The sequence below is a fragment of the Limanda limanda genome, chromosome 7 (assembly GCF_963576545.1).
Source record: "Limanda limanda chromosome 7, fLimLim1.1, whole genome shotgun sequence".
NCBI lineage: Eukaryota > Metazoa > Chordata > Actinopteri > Pleuronectiformes > Pleuronectidae > Limanda > Limanda limanda.
In genome coordinates this window covers 7,629,488-7,651,786 of record NC_083642.1, presented here as the reverse complement: position 1 = coordinate 7,651,786, position 22,299 = coordinate 7,629,488, and the positions used below count along the sequence as shown (strand labels likewise).

The 22,299-nt window shown below is 43.6% G+C and overlaps 2 protein-coding genes across 6 annotated transcripts in view; both read right to left on the bottom strand.

The window, feature by feature from the left end:
- Window positions 1-555: 555 nt before the first annotated feature.
- LOC133004908 (specifically androgen-regulated gene protein) lies at window positions 556-7,395 on the bottom strand. Of its 2 annotated transcripts, XM_061074463.1 has the most exons (4): window positions 7,265-7,395; window positions 3,974-4,158; window positions 2,671-2,821; window positions 556-2,577 (listed from the first exon to the last, which is right to left on the bottom strand). In XM_061074463.1, exons 2-4 carry the CDS (start codon window positions 4,076-4,078, stop codon window positions 863-865), a joined length of 1,971 nt encoding a protein of 656 aa, XP_060930446.1. In that variant the 5' UTR covers window positions 4,079-4,158; window positions 7,265-7,395; the 3' UTR covers window positions 556-862. The 2 variants fall into 2 exon arrangements, with proteins under 2 accessions (XP_060930446.1, XP_060930447.1); XM_061074464.1 differs by lacking the exon at window positions 3,974-4,158.
- Window positions 7,396-10,008: 2,613 nt separating this feature from the next.
- LOC133005299 (ankyrin repeat and SAM domain-containing protein 1A-like) overlaps window positions 10,009-22,299 on the bottom strand; it is a 64,967-nt gene continuing 52,676 nt past the window's right edge. For 3 of the 4 annotated variants that reach the window (XM_061074940.1, XM_061074943.1, XM_061074942.1), the window contains 10 exons: window positions 19,244-19,342; window positions 18,733-18,879; window positions 18,300-18,407; window positions 17,976-18,146; window positions 17,743-17,880; window positions 17,575-17,646; window positions 17,370-17,456; window positions 16,823-16,960; window positions 14,573-14,755; window positions 12,608-12,724 (listed from right to left, as the gene is read on the bottom strand). In XM_061074940.1, the coding sequence (XP_060930923.1) occupies window positions 12,608-12,724; window positions 14,573-14,755; window positions 16,823-16,960; window positions 17,370-17,456; window positions 17,575-17,646; window positions 17,743-17,880; window positions 17,976-18,146; window positions 18,300-18,407; window positions 18,733-18,879; window positions 19,244-19,342 (1,260 nt within the window). Of the gene's footprint in view, window positions 11,394-12,607; window positions 12,725-14,572; window positions 14,756-16,822; window positions 16,961-17,369; window positions 17,457-17,574; window positions 17,647-17,742; window positions 17,881-17,975; window positions 18,147-18,299; window positions 18,408-18,732; window positions 18,880-19,243; window positions 19,343-22,299 lie in introns of those variants that run through there. The other variant, XM_061074941.1, reaches the window with a different exon arrangement.

Below are 22,299 nucleotides of genomic sequence, written 5' to 3'. Positions count from 1 at the left end.
GAAGCTGAGCCAGGAAACAGGCGGCTCTGTGTGTGATTCGACTTGAGACCGTCACGTGGTCACATTTGTGACTTGTGAGTGACGCAGGACAGAGTGTGATCGAGAAATTTGATCTTACAAGGAACAAAATAACACAAGTTCAATCAGCTCATGTACGACAGACGCACACTGACACCGCTAATCGCTGCTCTGGTGTGTTTTGAAATCCTCGTGTCTCAGATTCTTATCACCGGGCGCCTGGGACTATTTGCATTAAGTCTCAGTGAACCATAACCTAGAAAACCACAATGTCCTGTTTGCATTTTAATCCATTCAACATCACAATCCTTCATTTATAAACCAAAATACACTCAAATAGATTTGATTCAATTATAATTAAACTTGAATATAAGCCCAGTGCTCATTGAAACAAAACCAGACTAAACCTTCCAGGGAAGTTTGGGTAGTAAGTACAAACCAAAGTGACCTTTTAAAGTTCATGAAAAGCAGAAGTTCGACGGGAACCAGCCTCACACTGGTGCCAGTGACGAGCCTGTGAAACCAGACAGTGATGGAAACACTTGAAATGACAACTTATTATTGCCTCTTTGACAGTAACAGCATTTAATTTACAAGAAACACCACAGAGACAGGGAGAGACTCAGGAAAATCCAAACAGCTCTTGCCAGATGAAGGAGAAATAAAAACACTGTACAATATCAGTAACAAGTGGACGTAAGAAGTGTGAATGACAGTTTTCAGGTCAAGGTTCAAGCATAAATATGTAGTAGAGCTGCTTCCCGAGAGGTTTGCGATGCTTCGTCATGCGTATGAAAGAGTCTGCAGGGAGACGAGGAGACGAGGAGACGACGTGAACCAGGCTTCAGTCCCTGAGGAGCCCCAGCTTCCTCAGGGCCTGGCGTCGGTCCTCCTCATTTTCCGAGCGGGGGCAGATCAGCACACTGATGCCTTGGGACCGAGGCAGCTTATGAGTGTCTCTGGAGTGCTGCTGGGTGGTGGGGGCCGGCAGGGACCTCCGAGGGACCTGCAGGGACTTCCGGTATCCAGGCTCTTGATGGGTGACCGCCTCTCCCAGAGCGCTTGAAAACTCCTTCCCGCTCCCCAGGGACGCCGGGCGGGGCCGAGTGTTACGCAGCTGCCTGGGACTCAGATCGCCATCCTCGCTGGAGCCTTCCTCTTTAAAAGAGCTGCTGAGACCCAGGCCCGAGCGCTCCAGGGTGGCCGATTTGACGCCTACGATCCTGGGTGGGCTTGATCTAAGTGGGGTTGGAGGAGGCGTTTTCTCCTGTGCGTGAACATCAGCCTCGGAAACACGGGCGGCAGCAGACGGTTCATGATCTGAGGTCAGAGATCCGAGGGAGTCACAGAAAGCATCAGGTGCTGGGAGAACATCTGGAACCTGAGCTGATGTTGGCACGGCAGCTGGAGACACTAGGGGGACGGAGACTGGAGGTGGGCTGCTGACATGGGTGTTAGATGGTGTGAAGTGCTGTTTCTGTGGGGTTGCTGGGCTGAGTGGAGAAGGAGGACCTCCCCAGGAGCTTCTAGTTTTGGGAGACAGTCTGGGGCTCAGACCTGGATTTGTCTCATCACCTTTTAGCAGGCCGAGCTTTCGGAGAGCCTCAAAGTGGACTGGGTCCAACACCCGGTCACTGCTGGAGGCCACGTAGTGTCCCGAGCCGCCATCAGACCCTGATTTCTTGTGTGACTTCAGAACAATGTTGGGAGGAAGCTTCTTGGGCTTAGGGGCCACAGCAGGTGGACTTCTGGGCTCAGCAGCATCGGGAGGGGCACTCAAGTAGGGACCAGGAGCATCATGAGGAAGACTCATGTGGGGACCAGGAGAATCGGGAGGAGGACTCATGTGGGGACCAGGAGCATCATGAGGAGGACTCATGTGGGGACCAGGAGGATCGGGAGGAGGACTCATGGGGGGACCAGGATCATCAGAAGGAGGACTCATGTGGGGACCAGCAGGATTGGGATGAGGACTCATGTGGGGACCAGGAGGATCGGGAGGAGGACTCATGGGGGGACCAGGATCATCAGAAGGAGGACTCATGTGGGGACCAGCAGGATTGGGAGGAGGACTCATCTGGGGACTAGAGGTGACGTCTGGTGGACTCAGACCGGGATACCCTTCAGGTTTGGGCATGTCAGGACTCTCCTGGGTCATAGAGGAGCTTCCTGAAGTTCTCCTCTCAGTTGCTCTCTGACGCAGTTGCTCTAAGTCGATAGATCCTCGCGGCTTGTTGGACGTCCTTGCAGATGGAGCAAGGTCCCTGGCTTTGTCCAGGTGCACTTGAGGGCGTGGCCTGTCCATGAAGTCTGAGGGAGGTGGGATCAGAACCAGATCTTTGGCCGAGGTCCCACTGGACTGTCCTTCGTGAAGCTCTGAACTGGTGACAATCATAGGATGACCATCTTCATCTGTGGTAACGCACAGAGCCTCATGCTGAGGAGCTGATTGGGGGATTTGAGAACCAGTGGGTGGAGTCATGACATCCAGAGATGATAGGAGCGCTGCTGAAACAGGATGCGATGCTGGTTCATGATCCGGCTTGGTACTGAGAATGTCTAAGAAAAAGAAAAACACAATTCTTGCAGTGAGTTCACAGGAAGGAGACACGACGGAGATGATCCCCTGAGCAGAATGTGAGAAGCACCCACCATTTATATTGGTCTGACCCATTTTGTCAGCGTCTGGTTCATCGTTGGAGAAGCCGCTGTCCTCCTGCACCTCCAGGGCCTCAATGGTTTGCTCCAGATACATGAGACACGCTCGCTCCTCTGCAGATAAGTGCTCCATGCTGTCTTCACTCTGCACACATAACAAGACCAGTTAGTTCAAAATGAGAGGAATTTAAGATCAAGTACGACAGATTTTAATACATATCCGTGTCCCAGAAGCATTGTTATACTGATTATTTTAATTATTTTGACTTTCAAGACCCTGCATGTTAAAAACAAAAGCATTTTCTGAGGTTTTCTCAACTCTTCAGTCACCTCTGTCCTCCATCTAACCCTGAGCACAGCCACGGGAGACAACCCAGCAGGAATAGGTCAAAGTTGTTTAGTGTTCAAACAGCTGCAGAGGAATGAGTAATAACAGCCGCAGTTTCTTTCACTGCACATTGACTTGTCAGAGGAGTTTCAGGTGACTCCAGCTGCCTGGGAACTGCTCGAGATCTCTAAAAAAAACACTGGAACCAGTATTGAACAGATTCACTTTGTCTCCTCGTCTCTCATGTGTCTGGTAATGACTGTGCAGGTGTTTGAGACGCTGCTCAGACCCTGGTTCAGACAGGGGGGGGGGGGGGAGTGTGATCTGAAGAGTTTGCATAAGTTGTGTTTGACAATAAACAGATAAGCTGCAGAGTCACAGGGGGCAGATGACTGGAGCAGGGCCGATTGCATTGGTTGGCTGACAGGAAAACTTATTTCATGACTTATTCTGAAGAATAAGCAACAAGCATTTGTGTTTACATTTTAGGGAGAAGTTGTTTATTTTCGTAATTCAAGTTCTACAGGTTTGGTTTCATTTGTGTTTTCCTTCTATTTGTAGTTATGACCTCGAACAAGGTGGTTATGTTTTCACCCCGGTGCGTATGTTTGTTTGTTTGTTTATTTGTAAGCAAGATTTCCTAGAAAATGAATGAACGGCTTACCAGGAAACTTAGTGGAAGGATGTTGTGAGAATCTGGGAAAAAAACATTTCAATTTTGGTGCAGATCCAGGATTTTCTATTTCCACTTTCTTTTACTTTAACAAAAACCTACATCAGGCATATTAAGGGATCTGATATCGATGAGTGAGTGAAACTTGGAGCAGCTTGATTGAATTGGACTGTTGGGCTCTGATGGAGGTTATGTGCACTAGATTATATACGTTATATAAGTTTATGGTAAAACTGTCAGATATCAAGACCCCCCCCGTATCCCATATCCATCTGGCGATCTACAGCAGCACTCACATAGCCAGAGTTCATGCTGATTACACTCTCGCAGCTCCCAGCACTGTCCATATTGCTCAACGATTCCATGGCAACGCCGCCTGGCCATGTGTCATTCTTCGTCATTGCATAAGGAAGAAGACGGGGGAGGGGAAACTGGACTTCACAGTCCGATTTGAATTGCGTGAACCTCACCACGAGTCGTTCTGAGGAAGAAGAAAGAAAAAGGTGGCGCGGTTAAGATAAAAAAATGTCAACTTGCAGGTTTGAGACAGTTTCCCACTGGAGGCTGAGAGGAGAAGGATCCACAGTTTGAGTTCTGTCACAGAATAAGTCAGCAAACAAAAAACAGCCATTAATGTCAACTCTTCCCATTAGTGAGACAGATTAACGCCATAAATGTAAGCTCACAGTTAAATGATCCTCATAATGTAATAACTCTCCCATTAACGTTTAACAAGAGGCCGTTGAGATGCTGAATGGAGTCAGGGTGATCTATTGGATACAACCAGATATGCTAATTGAGTCGTTAAACAAACTAATGGATGAGATGGTGAAACGTTTTATTTACAGACGAGACGTGGACGGGTTTGAAACCAATAGATTGAAAACCAAGATGGATTTTTGTGAGGTTGAAGATTGTCGTCCCCCTGTCAGACGATGTGTTTATATCATGGAGCTGAAACAACAAGTGAAACAGAAATCCATGAATCCATTGTCGTGTCAGTCGCTGTGATTCACCGACGGCGAGCAATGCTCATCTTTGTTTGTGAGCACTTGTCACATACTTCCTGTCATGTTCACTTTGTGTAAAGACAGTTGATATGAGGGGATTGTGTTGCCGCTGCACGACATTGCTCACGAGCGCCTGCTGCCCGTTCTCCTGTGTCACGTCGGAGCGAGCAAGCGTGCCAGCCACGACCTCAGGCGATTACTACAGGCTCCTCATCTGCTGAAGGAACAATGAGGACCAGGGATTTCTTTTATTTTTAAATCCTCACTAAATAGACTTGGGAAACAAACCGGGTTGGGAAATAAATTCACACGAGCTGGAATCAAAAAAAAAGTTCTTACCTCCTTACAGTGCCAGAAGCAAAGAGCACAAACAATAGTAAAGAGGAGATTCTATTTGATCAAGTGAAGTTCAAACACTCCAGTGGATTAGAGTGAACTAGGTCACACACATGCAACATCCTGTATTGAAAAGGCTTTTAAACGCTTTATTCATCACGCGGCCACACAATCAGGTGCAGGTGTGTTTGAGAAGGCAGAGCCGAGTTAACTTTATTGTTCGTTTTTTATCTCAGTGAATGTTTGATTAAACCCGAATTAAAGTTTCTCTGTATGAGTCAGTGTCAAGGAGTCTTTAACTGCATTAAAGCTGTGAATTATCATTTTATACAAGTACTTTTCATGTGTTGTTTTCTGCTCAGGGAAAATTTACTTTCCACAATTGAAATGAGCACATGGTGGATGTTTTAGAAGCAGAAAAGGAAATATTTTCTGATTAAACTAAACTACCTTTTAGGGCCAAAAGTGAATAAATTCATAATTGGTTCAGTGTTTTTCCACCACAGCTGCATTCCTGGCAGCGAAGGGAAGGGAAAGACACGTTTGGAAATAAGTTCTGTGAGTGAAGAAAGTAGGAAAATTCAATTCAACTTTAAGTGATTCATGCATTTTACATTTAGGACGTTTCCAACAATATTTTCGTAAGCATGATTAGAACATGTTATAAGCTCTGTTGATCTCTTCTAGAAACAGCGGATCCCAAACATTTATGCTTGTAACTTTTAAAATAAAGATAAATCTCCAGGTGGTGAGTTGGAAACTCTTTCCTTCTTTTAGATCATTTTAATATAAAAATGATTCTTAGAACAACAAAGACGGGAAAATTTGGGAAATGTTCCAAAATTCAAATAGAGTGAGATGTTTGTCTTTCATATCACTTTGATTATCACTGTTTAAATATGTTCTGGCCACAGCCAAACCCTTGTTTCGCTGAACCAAGGTTCAGTGAGAACCTTTACAGAGATAAGTGTTGAAAGAGAAATAGGTGGAAGAAACAAACTGATCGATTAATGGAGATAAAGATCAAATTCTGTTATGGCTTCTGCAGGTGACCTCTGACTCCTTGGGATCTGACCTCTCGGTTGGTTGATCCAGACTCGCCCTGCTGGTAAAGGGCACTGACGTGTCGCCCTGTTGACATGAGGACAGCCGGGAAAAACCTGATCACCAACACCCACATTCCCACATGTTTTCTGGCAACACCAGCAGCTACGGGCCTCCCAGAGAAAGCTGCTGGTTACTGTAACCTCCCATTAGGCCTCTGCACATCAGCAGATCCACACGAGTCCAAACCCCCAGCAGCCAACACCTCTCCACCCTGAGCAAGGCACCAAACCTGTAGGGCAGCAGCGGTGGAGGAGCTGGCTCACTACACCCACAGCTGAGTCAGTGATTTAATACAGACAGGAATGTCACTTTGCTTGCTTCCACTGGTTCAGAAAGAACAAGTGTTTGAATCCAGCCGAGTGCTCTGATGGGACTGGGCGTTCCACCTGAGTCACATCTCGGCAGATGAGACGTTTCAAGCTCCAGGTCTTTTGAATGAGTTTTTTTGCCGTGAGAGAAGCAGACTCATTACAAACCCAGGAAGCATCATTTAGAGAAGCTGATGATGGATTACAGCGTGTTCCTGAATCCGGGGTCGCACACAACTATGTGAAGTATGTGTTCAAGGGCAGCCAGTCAGGGAACTGGTTTAATGATTAACAGTCAACAAAAAAGCTCGTGTGTGAACAGCAGGTTGTGAAACTCTCAACCTCAACAGAAATATTCCATTAATGTTTAGCCTGTGCCACTAAAACCAACGTTATTGACGCATATGTGCGAATATTTGAACTTTTCCGGACTCATGAGACACTAAATATTATGTGATAACACATTTCTCACATATTTGGAAAATGGTTACAGGCTTTAATAGAATAGAAACGTATTATAATGCCAGAAAACACATTTATTCTCAACTCCTCTCAACACAAACTGATGTTTGACACAGGATGAAGCTGGTATTCTGTGCAAATGGGGAAAGTTGTCATTCACACCCTTTAAACTATTGGAATGAAATAAAATACAAGTTTGGAAAAGTGTCTCTTCAGGGCAAAGTTTGTGCAAATCACACACAGAGGCTGGTTCCAATTTCCAGAAAGCAGCAGAACAACTTTTTCCTCAGAACTTTAAAACGCCCTCAACAGGAAAAACCGCAGAGAAAAACAAGCTCTGACTTGAGAACAACTTCAAACTCACCGGAGCTGTGACAGAGGTGAAGTCCCGGCTGATCTAGGAGCAGTTCTCAGGTCTCAGTCCATGTTGGAGGTGAATCTCTCTCTCTCTCTCTTTCTCTCTTTCTCTCTCTCGTTCCTCCTGCCGCTGCTGCGCTGAAGAGAAACTACAGACGACCTGAGACCGAGCAGGTAATAACAACGACAGGTGAACCAATTAGCATCGGGACAGGTTCGTGAGTGGCCAATCAGCAAGCACCTGAGTCAGACGTCATCAAGGACGAACCCACTGGCAGCAGACTCTTATAAATCTCCATACATTGACGTGTGTGTATTACCAGAATAGTTCATATATTATAGACTATATGTATGTGTATTGTTATTATATACTTTGTTAAAAAAAATATTTTTAAGATAAATATGTTCAATAAATACATACAACGTTATGGGCTATATATGATGTATTTCCAGAATAATGCTCATATTCCTTTAGGCATGTTGTCTCATCTGTGTGGAAGAGTTTAGAGGCTTGAGAAAAACATGAGAAGAGGATGAGGTTGTTTTTTCTTTTGCACATCAAGAATAATAAAAAAAATGAAATATTGATAATAAGGTTGAACTTGATCAGAGTATTTTTTTCTTAAATGTATTTTGCATATCGAGAATATTGTCGAATTGCTACAATTAATTTGGAATTTCGAGATTGACATGTTTAATTTCATTTAGTGATTCTTTGAGAGGGATGATATATTTTAATCAACAGCAACATGAGTGTAAATAACAAAAGAACATATGAGACAAAGTAAAAAGTAAAAATCAACAAAGTTAAACCGTCTCTTCAAAACTCCTCTTGTAGATAAACAGTTTGCATTCAGTATCAGACGAAGCTCGATTGTTCAGGAGGAGAAATCACAAAGTTTTGCAAACTGAAATTGATGTTAAATGAGCAAATGCAAGGAAACCGATGGTTACACCTTATATTGCAAGGATGTAACACTCTGGCAGTTTTACTCTATTCTCATACTCTGGTGGTATTTGCTCGACATCTGTACTTTATTCGGAAAATTACAAAATAACAAACAAATCTCCCTCCTCTCTTCTATTTTTAAAACTCATGTCTGGCCCCAATACTATTCTCTACATGTGTGAGCCTGTTTTTATTCAGTGGTGGTTTGAGTTAAATCAAGGTCCCATGCTCACAATGCAGACTTTAGCAGGTTCTCACAGAACACAGCCGGGGGACATGTTGTCATTAGTGTGTTGGGTATTAAGTAATAAAACAAAGAATGAACTAAATTACATTTTGGTCTAATGAGGGTACACGATGTCCAAGGGAACACAAGGTTTTGACATTTAACCTGTGGGAAAGCTAACTTTAGTGCAATTCATCCAATTGCATTAATGGTATAATTCTTCTTAATGGTTTGTACCTTGAATTACAAATTATAAGGTATTATAAAGAGGGCTAAATGATCTAATTTGGAGTTGGAACCATACTATTGTGTTGTTTGTTATTGTGTTTCCTAAAAACCAATAGCACATTATTTCCATTGAATGCAGGCTGGAGGCTTAAGTCAGTTAGTGAATGATGGAGTTTTTGAATCTCAGTCCAGGAACAGCATCTTACATCTCTAATGTCTGCACATCTATGAAAGTTTGCAGATGGGAAAATTCATATTCAGAAAACATCATGTCATCTGATACAACCTTACTTTACCTGCTTCATTTTCTGTGGCCTGAAGCAGTAAAATAACATTTTATGATATTAATTCTATGATTGTATTAATTATCAAAACACTGAACAAATAATAGAAATCAGATGAAGAATACAACATATAATTATTGACTATTTTCTTATCTATGTGCTTTAAAACATTTTTTTTTAAAAAGTTTACTAGAATTGATCATAAGAAGGAAAATATGTGTTGATATGAGATGGTCATACACAATAAACACGATTTTATCATCTTTTCATTTAAAAATCTAAACTGGAGAATTGTCTTGAAGGTAAACAAGTTATTGACTCTGTATGACACACATACACGAGGACCTGTTGCAGGTGTCACCTGCCTCTCGCCCAGTGTTAACTGGGATTGGCTTGTGACAGATGGATGAGTCATTACTGCTGCAATACTTTACAGAGGCTGGCATTTTAATTACAGCCGTGGTTATTTTCTCTTGTTGATTTACTTCCCTTCCTGACAGGGAAGTAAATTACCGCCAATGCCCAACAAGGAGATGACGTCGGAAAGATTTTCTAAATTCCAGAAACAGAGGTTTCAACAGTCTCTTAAATTTAAAAGCATGAGTATTAAAGGTCTTCACATGCAAACATTTTGTCAATAGTTTTTATTTAATTGTGCGTATTGCACTTGTAACATGAACTTGAATGCACAGAGTTGAACTGCAGAAACAAGTTTGCTCTGTTTTAGTTATGCCGTCACTGCAGCTTGTACCTGCAGCAGTCTTCATGTTTGACAGGAGGAGCCAGGATGAGATTTTACAGTCGTCTTCTGTGAGTGTTAACACCTGCACTGGTCTCTGAGAAGCTTCTGTCCATCCTCCAGCAGAGAAATGGTTCTGAAATGAACGTGGAGGGCGGAGAGCAAATATTTCCTCTTGGCACCGACCTTGTTTACCCTCCGACGCTGGCTGCGATACCTGTAGAGCAACTGTATCAGAATCTGCTCCTTTGTTGCAGTAAACAAGATGAGTGAAGAAACAGAGAGACAAAGAAACAACAGGGACAGGTTTTCTAATTGAGCCATTTATTAGTTGAACAATTATGAAAAATATTCATAAAAAAGACTGGAAGCCCAAGATTATGTACAATCTTTTTTTTTCTGAAGTGAGGTCCCTCTTTTGAGTCATAGTTTATTTAACCTTTATTTTTTTATCACAGGGTATTTATTCACGATATGTTTAACTTTATAAGACATAGTCCTTTTCTCTCTTTTGACAAACGTCAAAAATTACATACATACATACATACATACATATACATATATATATATATATATCTATAAAAGCAAAAATCATTCAAGTATCAAAATACAGACTGCTAGATTCATGTACAATATCATTCTCATCATTGTTGTCATCAGGCTAGTCCCAGAAATCTCTCTATCTCCTGATCCTCAGCGATGTGCAAAGCAGAACGGGACCAGGCCGACGGCTGAAGGTGCCAACACCAGCGAACACAGCGTACCATCAAGTTAACCAACCGGCCTGACAGGGTACCACATATACAACAGTTAAACCAAAAAAACAACCTGACTACCAACCCATATACACATGAGCCGACAAAAAAAGAGAAAGTACCATTAACAGTCAGCGCACTGGGGAGTGAGTTGGGAGAGACTTGCCCTATTGTTCTGTTCCGAGGCTACAGACTAAGAGACGTACCAGCCTGTGTGGCAGGTTGGGTGAAAAAAAATCTTGTCTAGATTAACAAAGACGCAGGGAGGGAGAGAGAGAGAGAGAGAGAACCACGCCTGATCCAGTTCCTGCATTAGGACACGTCATTGTCCTATAAAACAATTAAAACATACAAAAACAAGAAGAGAGACAACTTTCAAATCATAAAAAAAGCCGCCCCCCCGTTACATCACCGTGGAACAGTGTTTGTAGTGTCGCTTCCTCTTCCCTTTCTGAGTTCGGCTCGAGAGTTCCTCCCGTTTATCACAGTTATATATACGCACGGTGTGGATGAGAAGCTCGTGGTCGTCAAGAGACGCTCCAGTGTTTGGATAAGGGACAGATAATCCAGGAGGGGGGGGGGTGTACCGACAGTGTGAGGTCTCTTACCGACAACTTGTACCTTTGTATCAGAACAACAACAACACAGAGAAATCAGCCGCTTCCACTTTAATGACAGGTTGAGGAACATCCCCTGATGAGCAGGAAGCTAAATGAAGGTGTGTGTCTATGTGTGTGTGTGTGTGTGTGTGTGTGTGTGGTGATGTGTGTGTCAGGTGACGGGAGGGTGCAGTGATGAGAGAGTCTCCGGGCGCCCGTGCGTTACTGTGGCGGGAACCTCCCGACTGGTCATGTGATCTGCTGCGTGGTCAGTGGGTCACTTTCCCAACGAGAAAACAAACCCAACACGACAACAGGGCTCTTTCTTACAGGCTGGGAGTGGCCACAGTGTTCAGCTATGGGGAAGGGACACACACAAACACACACAGAGAGAGACACACACACAAAACAGGGAGGTTAAAATAAAGTAACAACTGAACAAATGGACACACACAACATGATGGTGAGGGATTGTCCCCAAGAATCATTAACTCCCGTCACTGTCGCCAGTGGAATATTAACACGGTGAAGACACAGAAGGCATTTGTTGTGAAAAGAAGAGGAAGAAACAAAACAGACGAGAGGAAGATGCACTTGTTCTCACACACTTTTTTGGGGGATTTGGTAAAAAGTGCTTAGTTTAAAGTTAGTTCAGTCCAGAAGAGGCAGCAGGTTTGAATCCCGCACCTCTGATTGAAAGAGAAAGGAGGGCATGCCGGTCCCAGGACAGATGGGGCTGTCTATTTCCTGGAGCATCGTGGGCCTCAGTACATGCGGGTCCCATATCAGCCTCTGTGCCCTGTTTTGTACCCCCCCGCCCCCCAAATCGATAACTTTAAAAGCTCCTAAAGGACGTTATCACAGTGCTACGATCTCATCCTCCTTTGGCTTCGAGCATAACCACCACAGCCTGCACCCCCCACTGATTCAGTAACAGTCTGCAAACTCCAACAGATGCGAAGAACTACAGGAGCAGTTCCTCGGTTCCCTCTGGAAAACACGTCCATCCAGGTATGAGGATGTGTGCTGCCCTCGGGGGGGCTGGGGCAGGGGGTGGGGTCACTCTCAGGTGAAGTAAATCAAGGTATCCCCCAGCACCGGTCAGGAGTCGAAAGATCAGAAGTGACAAGCCTCAGAGTGGCCGTCGCCTAGCAGAGCAGGAGAAGCACCGAGAAGAGATCATCACCGAGAGTTAGTACCAGGATGTGGACTGGGAAGGGGGGTGGGGGGGGGGTGTTCAGGTTCAGGAAGCAGGCAAACAGAAGGAGTGCAAGAGCGAAGCTGGAGTGGCAGAAACTGGAGAGTGAGACCAGCGAGAGGAGGGTTGATTAGGTGGAGGGGGTGCACTAGTAGGGTGTTGGTGTTGTTGTTGTTTTTGTTGTTGTTGTAAAAGCAGGAAACGCGTGACGGCCGAGGGGAGACGGGAGAGGGCGGGGGTCCAGCCCAGAGAGAGAGAGAGAGAGGGAGAGAGGGAGGGGCAGAGTGAAAGGCACACAGAAGGAGGGGGTGGAAGGAGGAGGGGTGAGACCAGGCCCAGGTTGAGAGGTCGGGAGGAAGAGGGGGGGTCCACTCAGAATATGGTGGTCTCATACTTGGTGCTGATAGTGCGCTTGGATTCCTTGGGGTCCACGAGCCACGTGGCGCTGCCCTGGGACTGGGCGTCGCCCTCCTGGTCCACACCGTCCCCCTGTGAAGAGAAGATACATATAACCTTTCAAATGGTGGATATCCTGGTATAATGTAGTTATGAGCAGGAGGAAGTGATAAATAAAAGTTTCTACAAACAACTTTAACTCCTCCTGGTGAATAAACAGATATTTATTGACTTTACATAAATTAACTTTTATAATAATATATGTGTTCATAGTTATAGTGAACATTCATAGCTGTTTAAAAAAATTGAGATGTGTTTTATTATAAAGTAGTAAACTTCACTATGGTTCAAATCTTAAGTATTTTACATTATGTTAATGTGTTACCTCGACTGAGTCAGGAAAAGTCTTAGAGTGCTTATATCTATGAACAGGTATAATTATAAATGTGAAGACAAGCAGCTTATCAGCTACACATAACCTTTCAAATAGTGAATAACCTGGTATAATGGTAGTTATGAGCAGTGATAAATATTTTTTATATAAACAAATTAAATCCTCCTGGTGAATAAATAGATATTGAATGACGAGATATAAAAAACTTTTATAATAATATACGTATTCATGGGAATAGTGTACATTCATAGCTGTGTGATGTGTTTTTATTATAATGTAGAAAAATTCACTACAGTTCAAATCACAAGTATTTTACATTATGTTAATTTGTTACCTCAGCAGATTCAGGAGAAGGAGAAGTTATGTTTTCATTTAAATGTGTCTTAGAGTGGTAATATGTATGAACAGGTATAATTGTAAGGAGTGAGTAGACAATGTCTCTGTCCCAGTATATGTATATGATCTCAATAAACACAATATAATGATAAAGTGGACAACCAGCCCTTCTAGGTAATAACATATATTTTATGATTTGAAATGTTTGTCATTTAAAACCGAGTTTGACCTTTGCCTTCTTTGTCTTTTCAACTATAATAAAAGTTACATCCACATCCAAAGGTTTTAAATCACCTCATCAGCTGCTAGAGGCTGGCTCTGTTTTTATCAGTATTCAAATTGTATACCATGACAAGTTGACTTTAATTTAAAGGACCATTTGTCTACTGGTGTTTTCAAAATCAAGAAAATGCTTTCAAACTAATTTAACTTACTTAAATTTTTTAGAAGGTTATTATTCAAGTACTGTTTCCTGTACTGATGCAAAACCTCAGCTATGTAATAATAACACACATTTTGTGACACACAGAGTAACACTCTCTACACCAGGAGTACTTCTCCAATCTGTCACTAGATGGCGCCCAAGTTAAACCTGACATACAAACCTTTATCAGTACACATGATATAACTTGTTTATATATATATTTATATAAATAAAAGCTAAACAAATTTCACAAAGAAAAATTGGACACAATGCATTGTGACATGTTCTGGGAAGTGAGCGTGAAGATAAAGAAATAAAAGCAGAAAAAGCACGAGAGGATGAAGATGTGAGAGGATGAGGAGGCAGCACCTGAGCAGCGGGGGTGGAAGAGTGCAGCAGTGGGCAGGAGGGACGGTGGGGGGTGCAGGTGTAACAGTAACAGCAACGACTGTGGACAGGAGGAGAGTCCTGGGAGAGATAAACACCGCCAGGGGGAGAGAGGAGAGTCAGAGAGAGAGAGCGAGGTAGAAGAAGAAGAAGAGAAGGGAAAGAGGAAGAACAAAAGAAATGGAAGTAGAGAAAGGGAAAATGACACAGATATGAGGAGCAAGCATGAGACAGGAGGAGTCTGGATGAGTGTGGTTGTACTGGGCAGCTCACAGGTGTGTGTGTGTGTGTGCTTCAGCATGATGGGTCTGGAAAGTGTGTTAATTCTTTATGATCTATTTGCAGATTTATCCTCAATCAGAGTCGGTGTGTTGCGCTACATGTCCGATGTCCAACTCACCCCCGACTTCTTAACGCTGCCTCGTGGTTTGGGAACCGGCCGGCTGGACATGATCTCTGTGATCTCAGAACCAGGTCCCACCGGGAGGCTCTGGTGCTGCTTGGTCCTCTGGGCCTGCAGAGCCAGCTGATAGGCCACCTCGAACGCCTGACCCAGGGTCAGAATAATCTCATAGGTCAAGTTCTATGCAGAAAGAGAAAAAAGAGAGAAAGAGGAAGAGTGTGAAAATGTCCTGGATTTCAAGCCTCAAAGTCAGTTTTGTTTCCCGGCAGGACAACAACACTGTGCTCAGTTTGCAGCGAGGCAGCAAAGATCTGAGAGCAAAGTTTCTTTTCCTCAACACTTCAGAACTAAGACGGAGAAGTGGCAGTTCATCTCAGGAGCATCGAGCAGCTGCAGCAGCAAACAGCTTCTCTCACTAGAAACATCTGCTGCATCTTTGTGTTAAACACGCTGCTGTATTTCTCCTGCTGTTTCCTGTCAGCTTTCCAATATGAACAAGTACTAAAGACAGATGATTTAAACATCACACCACACGGCTCAGGAATTAAAAAACAATTATACAGATGGAACATTTCAACATCACTTGAAAATAGGATTAAATCTTCCAAGGACCACAATGAGGAAATGTGTCATCTTCTTTAATCAAGAATGTGACACAGAAATGTTGTGTGTCTCTGTGTGACACAGACGACTCAGACCTCAGACTGTATCCACTCTATGTTCCCACTTTGTGAGGAGAGAATGTGTCTGGTGGTTAAAACATTTCATTGCAACGAATGTGTGTTGTGGATTTTTAGTTCTGCTTTCAATTTGCTCCCCCCCCCCCCAAACCCACAGAAGAAATGTGAGAGCTCAGAGAACTACAGTGACTTAGACAAAAAGTGTGTCACTGAGCTGTCTGGAGTGACCAGAGTCGGGGGCAGTGTTTATTTTGGCAGCTATTTTTGATTTAGTTTTAGTCTTAGTCTTTAGACGAAAATGTATATTAGTTTTAGTCACATTTAGTCATTTTTATCCTTCTTAGTTTTAGTCTAGTTTTAGTCGACGAAAACTAATTACATTTTAGTCTAGTTTTAGTCACATTTAATAGCCACATTAAACTCCTTATCTTCCCTTCTCAGGTCCAGGGACCCCCTGTGTTGTGTCTACAACTGCATACTAGTCTAGCTTGCAGTACTTAGGTTGTCCATTAGATGTCCCTCCTATAGGTCTATAGCAGGGGTCGGGAACCTTTACTATCAAAAGAGCCATTTTGCCCCCTCTTCCCCCAAATAAAATTTGTCTGGAGCCGCAAAACAAGTTTGATAACAAAGCTGATAAAGTTTTATATAAAGTTATACTATACTAAATTATAGATTATTGCATTTATGAAATAATAGAACAACAATAAAGAAAACTGTTGGCATTTTATTTCTATTTTTACCTGTTACAACAAAGGGAAACACCAAATGCTGATCTGTTTTCGTTTCGTCTTAGCCATGTGAAAAAGGTCGTTAACGAATATTTTTCATCATAGTTTTCGTCAACGAAATTAACACTGGTGGGGGGGACAGAGTAGGTAATGGACGGCTAGTTATCATGGCCAAGAGTCGCACAGTGTCTACAAGGATGCAATCAACCGCTGGTGAAGCGTGGCACCTTAAAGAGATAAGGCCGTCTGGAGATAAGAGTTCGATTGTGAAGCTCATCACATCTGCTCCCAGTGAGGACAGGAAACCATGCTGGAGGAATTCAGATGTGCCAGCGAGGAAAAGTTTTTGAGCACTTACAAGAAGCTACTTTCATTTTTTAATCTGGATTCTGTCAGACATGCACTGAGCTGCAGACATTTTCCAAAGGGGACGTATGTGAGAATATAAAGGTTTAGGACAGTTGCTTGTCACCGAATTTCTGGGAAAATCACAGTTGATGATTTTTCTTACAAGTTATGGACGCAAAACTTGAAGATTATAAATCCTCTCAGGATGAAAAAGAGGAGGAAAACACGTAGATGAAGATGTCAACAAGGAAAGATAACAAGATTTGAGGATTTTTAGAGTTTTGGGCAATAAGGGACGACCCCTGCTGTTTTTCCTGATGCTGTGCACATGTCTGACCCTGACAATTTCCTGCTTCATTCTTCATGTGTGAAAGGCAAACTCCGGAAAAAGTCTGGAAGCAATTTTCCAGGCAATATCTGTCTGAAAACCACACAATGAGTTTTCCAGTCAGAACAAAAGGGGGCGGGGCAGCGAGCGCCATCCTTACCACGTCGACTGTGCTGAACACGTGGCAGTAGTGGTGGCTGGTCTGCAGGTCCTTGGTGATGTAAGCAAACGTGCACAGGTCCTCCGGGTCCTGGGCTGCACATGAAATATTCCGGATCTCGTGTTCTGCGATGATGTTCTGCACCGAGAAGAGAAGGTATGAATCAGCAAGGGACTGAAAATGACACTTTAATACAACACAAAAAGAAAGTCAAGCTTTCTCACACACAAATCTAAGGACACGAGTCTGAACGAATTGTGAAAATAGGAGGTGACAGGAGACACTGAGGCATAAAATGTGTTTCACAGCCATCGGAGGAGAGTGCAGACATAAAAATTAAAGACGGCTAATGTTCCTTTTCTTTTTATTAATGTCAAATAAATGTCAATATGAAGAGACTTTCATCAGAGAGGAAACAGCTTGATGTCCGAGTGTAAGTCTTTCATAAAATAATACAAAAATACTGAGTTTAAAAGTATGTGGAACACTGAAGATATTGAGGGTTTTAAAGTTAACTTCAGTTCGAGCATGACGTGTAGCAACAAACCTTATTGGCTGCATCGATGAACTTCACCCCCTTGTAGGTGATGGAGAGGAGGATGGTCGGGACCTTCCTCATCTGTTCCGTCGACCTCTGGGGGGCAACAAAAACAGAGCAGATCAGAAAGGAGAACACAGGGATTTATCATTCATTCATACGCACAATGTCATGTTTATGTTCACAGAGAATGGAATAGCAAAATGTAGCATACCCGCATTTTGGCGCAAGCATCCTGCGTGGACTCGGTACCTCGCAGCTCTTTGATGAGCATGGACCCCAGGTACTGAACAGGGGAAGAGCAGAGAAGAGAACTCAGGGTTGCTGTTTGTGTAAAGTGGAAACTGGATCATTGAGGAAAAGAGTAAAGGCGTAAATTTACACTGGCTTCGTAATCACAGGATTCGAAGATGAGCTTCTCCGGTGAGTGGTGCCAGTTCTGGACGGGAGCGTAGGGCGCGGCCAGACTCGGAGGACGCAGCGTCAGACGCGGCTCTCGATGCCGCTCCTCATACCGCTCCTGGAATTATCAATGAAAGTTTCATACAACCACTGGATCACAGGGAGATCCTGGATGTTAAGCACTGCTGAAGATACAGATAGAACTCCACATACATGAGTTCTGTGTCGTTCACTGTGATATCTTTGGGTCACGTCGTAGTCGTTATTTGGCACTTTTTTCCTCCCTGGCTCCACTAGAGGCAGCAGAGGGTCCATGGATCGACCTGCGTAGGAATCCATCTGACTGAGGGGGGACGAGGTGTGGGATCCAGGCAGGTCTTGGCACTGGAGACAGTCAGACATAGTTAGTTGAATAAAACAGTGATTGTACTCTGTAGCTTTTAGCAGCAGCTAGGCTTTACAGGTTTAAATTGGACACTGAAACCAACAGAGTTGAGACAGAATGAAGGGAAAACCATCAAGTCTTTAGTTTCTCACCCTGATCTGAGACAAGCGAGGAGGTTTGACCGGAGGCTCCTCGTACGGCCTCTCTGCTAAAGAAGCAATGATGCGTTTCCTGTGACCCAGGAGGGAGATCTTCAGCACCTGAGGGAGAAGAGGAACATATGGAGCGACACATGAGGAGCTGGTGCTAGAAAGGTGGAGACATACCAAGGAAAAACAGATACTCCTACTAAACATATCCTAACAACAAGTAAACAAGCTTTTAACCTTAAGCTCGACCCAAAATTACCTAACTTGTAAGAGCTCTGACTAAAGTATAGTTTTAAACCTGTGACCAGCTGAAGCACTGAAATCCAACATCAAAGTTTGAGTCTCCTCTTGTTTCACTGTCAAACTTTTCGTTATTCCATAAACTTAGTTCCTCCTCTGATACTAATCACAGTCCATCTATGTCACTGGGACTCACGTTGACGATCTCTAACTCCCACAGGTTCTTCACACAGTCCAGAGTGCGGTAGCCGCTGGTCAGGAAGTTGTGTAAGTACTCTTGCAGTCCCAGGTTGTCCAGCCAGGAGGACAGGGAGCTGCTGCCGTCACAGCCCAGAGCTTTCACCTGCAGGAGAGAACGGTCAAGACACTTAAAGGGGTTCATGACACAGGCTGAACATCTGTATCTGCTGCAATTTTACCAGATTTGGTGCCAAAGAACTTATAACCCCATTGAAGGAAACAGATCATAGGTTTAAGTAAAACTAATAAAGTGGTAGAAGTACTAGAAATAGCCCTTTACGAGTTTTTGTATTTGTTTTGAAACAGAAATTCAACACTTCTACTTCAGTTAAAGTACAAAACTGTAACCACATGAAGCTACTGTACTTAAGTAAAAGTACTGGCAGAAAAATGGTTCCCATCGCTAATATAACCTTAATGTGTTATTAGATTATTAATACTGGAATAGTAATCAGTTGATTTGTCACCTTAGGTAGTGACCGTGCTGCGTGCAGGATCTTCTTTCTGTGACTTGGGTCCTGGATCCCGATCTCTCTCAGGTCCTGGTCCTCCATGACATTACTACCCTGCAGAACAAAATACAGAGAGCGACACAGTTTAAGGAAATGGGAATGAACTTGAAAACTGGTGCATGTGAGAGACGTCTGAAGCACGTGCATGAGAGCAGAAATGATTCATGGAATTCTATGTCAAAGATGACATCTCCTGTCAAACAATGTACAACACTGTAAAAGAGATCAAGTCACATTATACGATCAGGTTTGTCTGATTGTGTGTTACCCTGAAATAATATGTGAAAATCTAAAACACAGAAGGTTAGACAAATCACCATGAAGGGTAAATATTGATCATGGGAAAACACTGTCATGGCAGAAAAAAGCTCAATTATTCCAGAGTGAGATGTTTAAACTCCGTCCTGGAGTCCAGCCCAGTGACTGAAGGACCGGGGCCATGTCGATAACCCCTTAAATGAGACGTAAGCGTTTGTCAGGGGAGGGGGTGGGGCTGCATGGATGTTTGTGTGTGTGTGTGTGTGTGTGTGTGTGTGTGTGTGTGTGTGAATTAAAGCCAAACTCATCTTTGGTTACACAGAGCACCACCTCTGAGACCATGTGGCAGGCGAATGGATAATGGAGAATGGAGCGATAAATCAATGCCAGGGCTGCAGAGTGGTCAGCGATATGTGATGGACGGGTCGAAAACGACGAGTGCTTCGATATCGGACTGTATCTTCAGGCTGCAAGGAGACAAGTCAACCCCCCCCCACCCCTCCTCCCTCGACATGTGAAGGGAGAGTAGTTCCACAATTAAAGTGATGTAATAACAGATTCCTGTTAGCCGAGCTCACAGTTTGAGATAAAAATAAATGATTACAAAGCTCCCGGCTCAGATAACGGGTGAATAAGAGGGGAAGGGGGGGGGGGTGTTGCCTCCACACGAGGCGTCAGCAACCAAACCTCATCTGTCAAAGTATCATGACGCCACATGGGAGCTGCTGCCCTCAGGAACGAAATGTGACGGCCCCGTGCAGCTGACCCATCTGTACGCATCTCAATGAATCACACACATACACACTAACACACATACACACTAACACACACACACTAACACACACACACTAACACACACACAGATGCACGGCAGCGACGGGACAGAAGAGGACACGTCTGTAGGTCAGAGGTCACGACCTGCTCTTCATAAAGGAGCAGTCGATATGAACGAGGGATGAGGAGAAGGGAGGAGCGGGTCTGTCTGTATGAGGGGAAAACCGCAGAGTAACGCTGCCTGTGGAATCACAATGTTAAACAATATTTTTTGCTGTGTGTGTGTGTAATATGAGGGCAATTAGCAGCTTGCATTATAAAACCTGTGGAAATCTTGAGAGGGACAGAAAGACGGGATGAAGGAAAGAGCGTCTGCACCGTCTCGGGGCAAATCGACGTTCGTAACTATGACGTTCGGGTGTTTGAGCTCAGATTTCACATCGTGACGCAGCTCTCGCTCGCTCTCTCTCTCTCTCTCTCTCTCTCTCTCTCTTTCTTAAACCCTTCGCATTAAACTGACGACTTAAAGCCTGTTATCGCTGAGCGAGCCGCGCTGATCGCTGCTTCTCCACCTGAGGATTGAATCTATTTGGGGAGCTGGATGGATAATTGTGCTTTCACAGTGCACATGGATCGTTGCATTATTGTCCCACTGGAGATTAACTGATAAATGGCTGTGAGTGTGTGTGTGTGTGTGTGAGTGTGTGTGTGTCACTGCTTGTATTCTCTTCTACTCTGTGGTTGAGTAGACGTGTTTCAATGAAGATATATCAAAGGTTATGTATATGTATTGTATGGATCAAGGAATTTGTTTATTTTTACTTCTTTTGTCTTTTTCCCAGACTTCCCGGAGAATAATTGATGGATCTTGATCAAAAAAAAAAGAGGGGAAGATCAAGCCTGTGCCTGGATCTGATACTGATCGGACTTTTGTGCAGCTGTTGGGCCTTGGCGGAGGTTTGAACTCTCCCGAGTGCCGTTCTAGTTTATGTTGTTGCTCCTAAAGTTTCCTGTTTATTGAGATTTACTGATATTTGAGACAGTAGATATCACAAGTTGTCAAAATGATTGTCGTGAAAAGAGACACTTATGTTTTCAGAATAAAATGCCTGTTGCAATAAGGCTGTGTGGGTTTGGATGTTTTATTAGTGCATTAAAAGTAGATTCTCTAACAAATCACTGACTAACTAATTAACTGTTTAAGCGTTTAACTGCAATTTCTTCTTAAATATATTTTAACTATTAAATAGAAAACAAGCATTTTAAAGAGCTGGCTATTTTTAGCCATTTATTGACTAATCAAAAGAATGAATTAAATTGTCACATATATTAAACTTATTGTGTAATAACTGATTTCAGACCCTTTAACATGAGGATTTGCTGCTAGTCTTCATCTTATATAAAAACCTGAGCTTCACCAAAAATGTCACCTTGGACTATGGGAAAGCACAATGAAAAATTCATTTAACAATTGAAAAGATAATGGGCAGATTCATTAATAATGTAATAATCCACGTTTCGCTGCCTGAACAAAAGCCGACTGAACGCACAGACTCTAAATGTGAAAGTAATTTTAAAGGGATCATCTCGTCTTTGAAAGTTTAAACAAAAAAATAAATATTTCATTGGCGAGAGACACGACTCCACAGGTTGAAAAAGTGAGGGATGCAAAACCGCTGACATCAGCACAACACGGGGGAACACAATACATTAGAGTGGTGTAACCTCGGTGGTGCTATGCCTTTGCTTGTGTGGCCCATCCATCTCTGCTCTCCGCCTCGCCCCCCCCCTGTGCTCTCATTTAAATGCGGCTGCTCTCTTCTCGGTGAATCCAGAGGAACAGCCACAAAAAGCACTCTGAATCCAGGCCAGGGGCTCGGGGGCTCGGGTCCCTCCCTCTGACCGTCTGAAGGACAGATAACAGCCGCACTAAAAGTCACAGTTTGTCGTCCTGTCATCAAAACACAAGGGCCTGTAAA

What these genes read in the sequence shown, in the direction of transcription:
- LOC133004908 (XM_061074463.1), bottom strand. Translation starts at nt 4,078, where the DNA reads ATGACGAAGAATGACACATGGCCAGGCGGCGTTGCCATGGAATCGTTG. An exon ending in TCAGCATGAACTCTGGCTAT is followed by an intron (nt 2,822 to 3,973) that starts GTGAGTGCTGCT and finishes TTATGTGTGCAG; the next exon opens with AGTGAAGACAGCATGGAGCA. An exon ending in GGGTCAGACCAATATAAATG is followed by an intron (nt 2,578 to 2,670) that starts GTGGGTGCTTCT and finishes TCTTTTTCTTAG; the next exon opens with ACATTCTCAGTACCAAGCCG.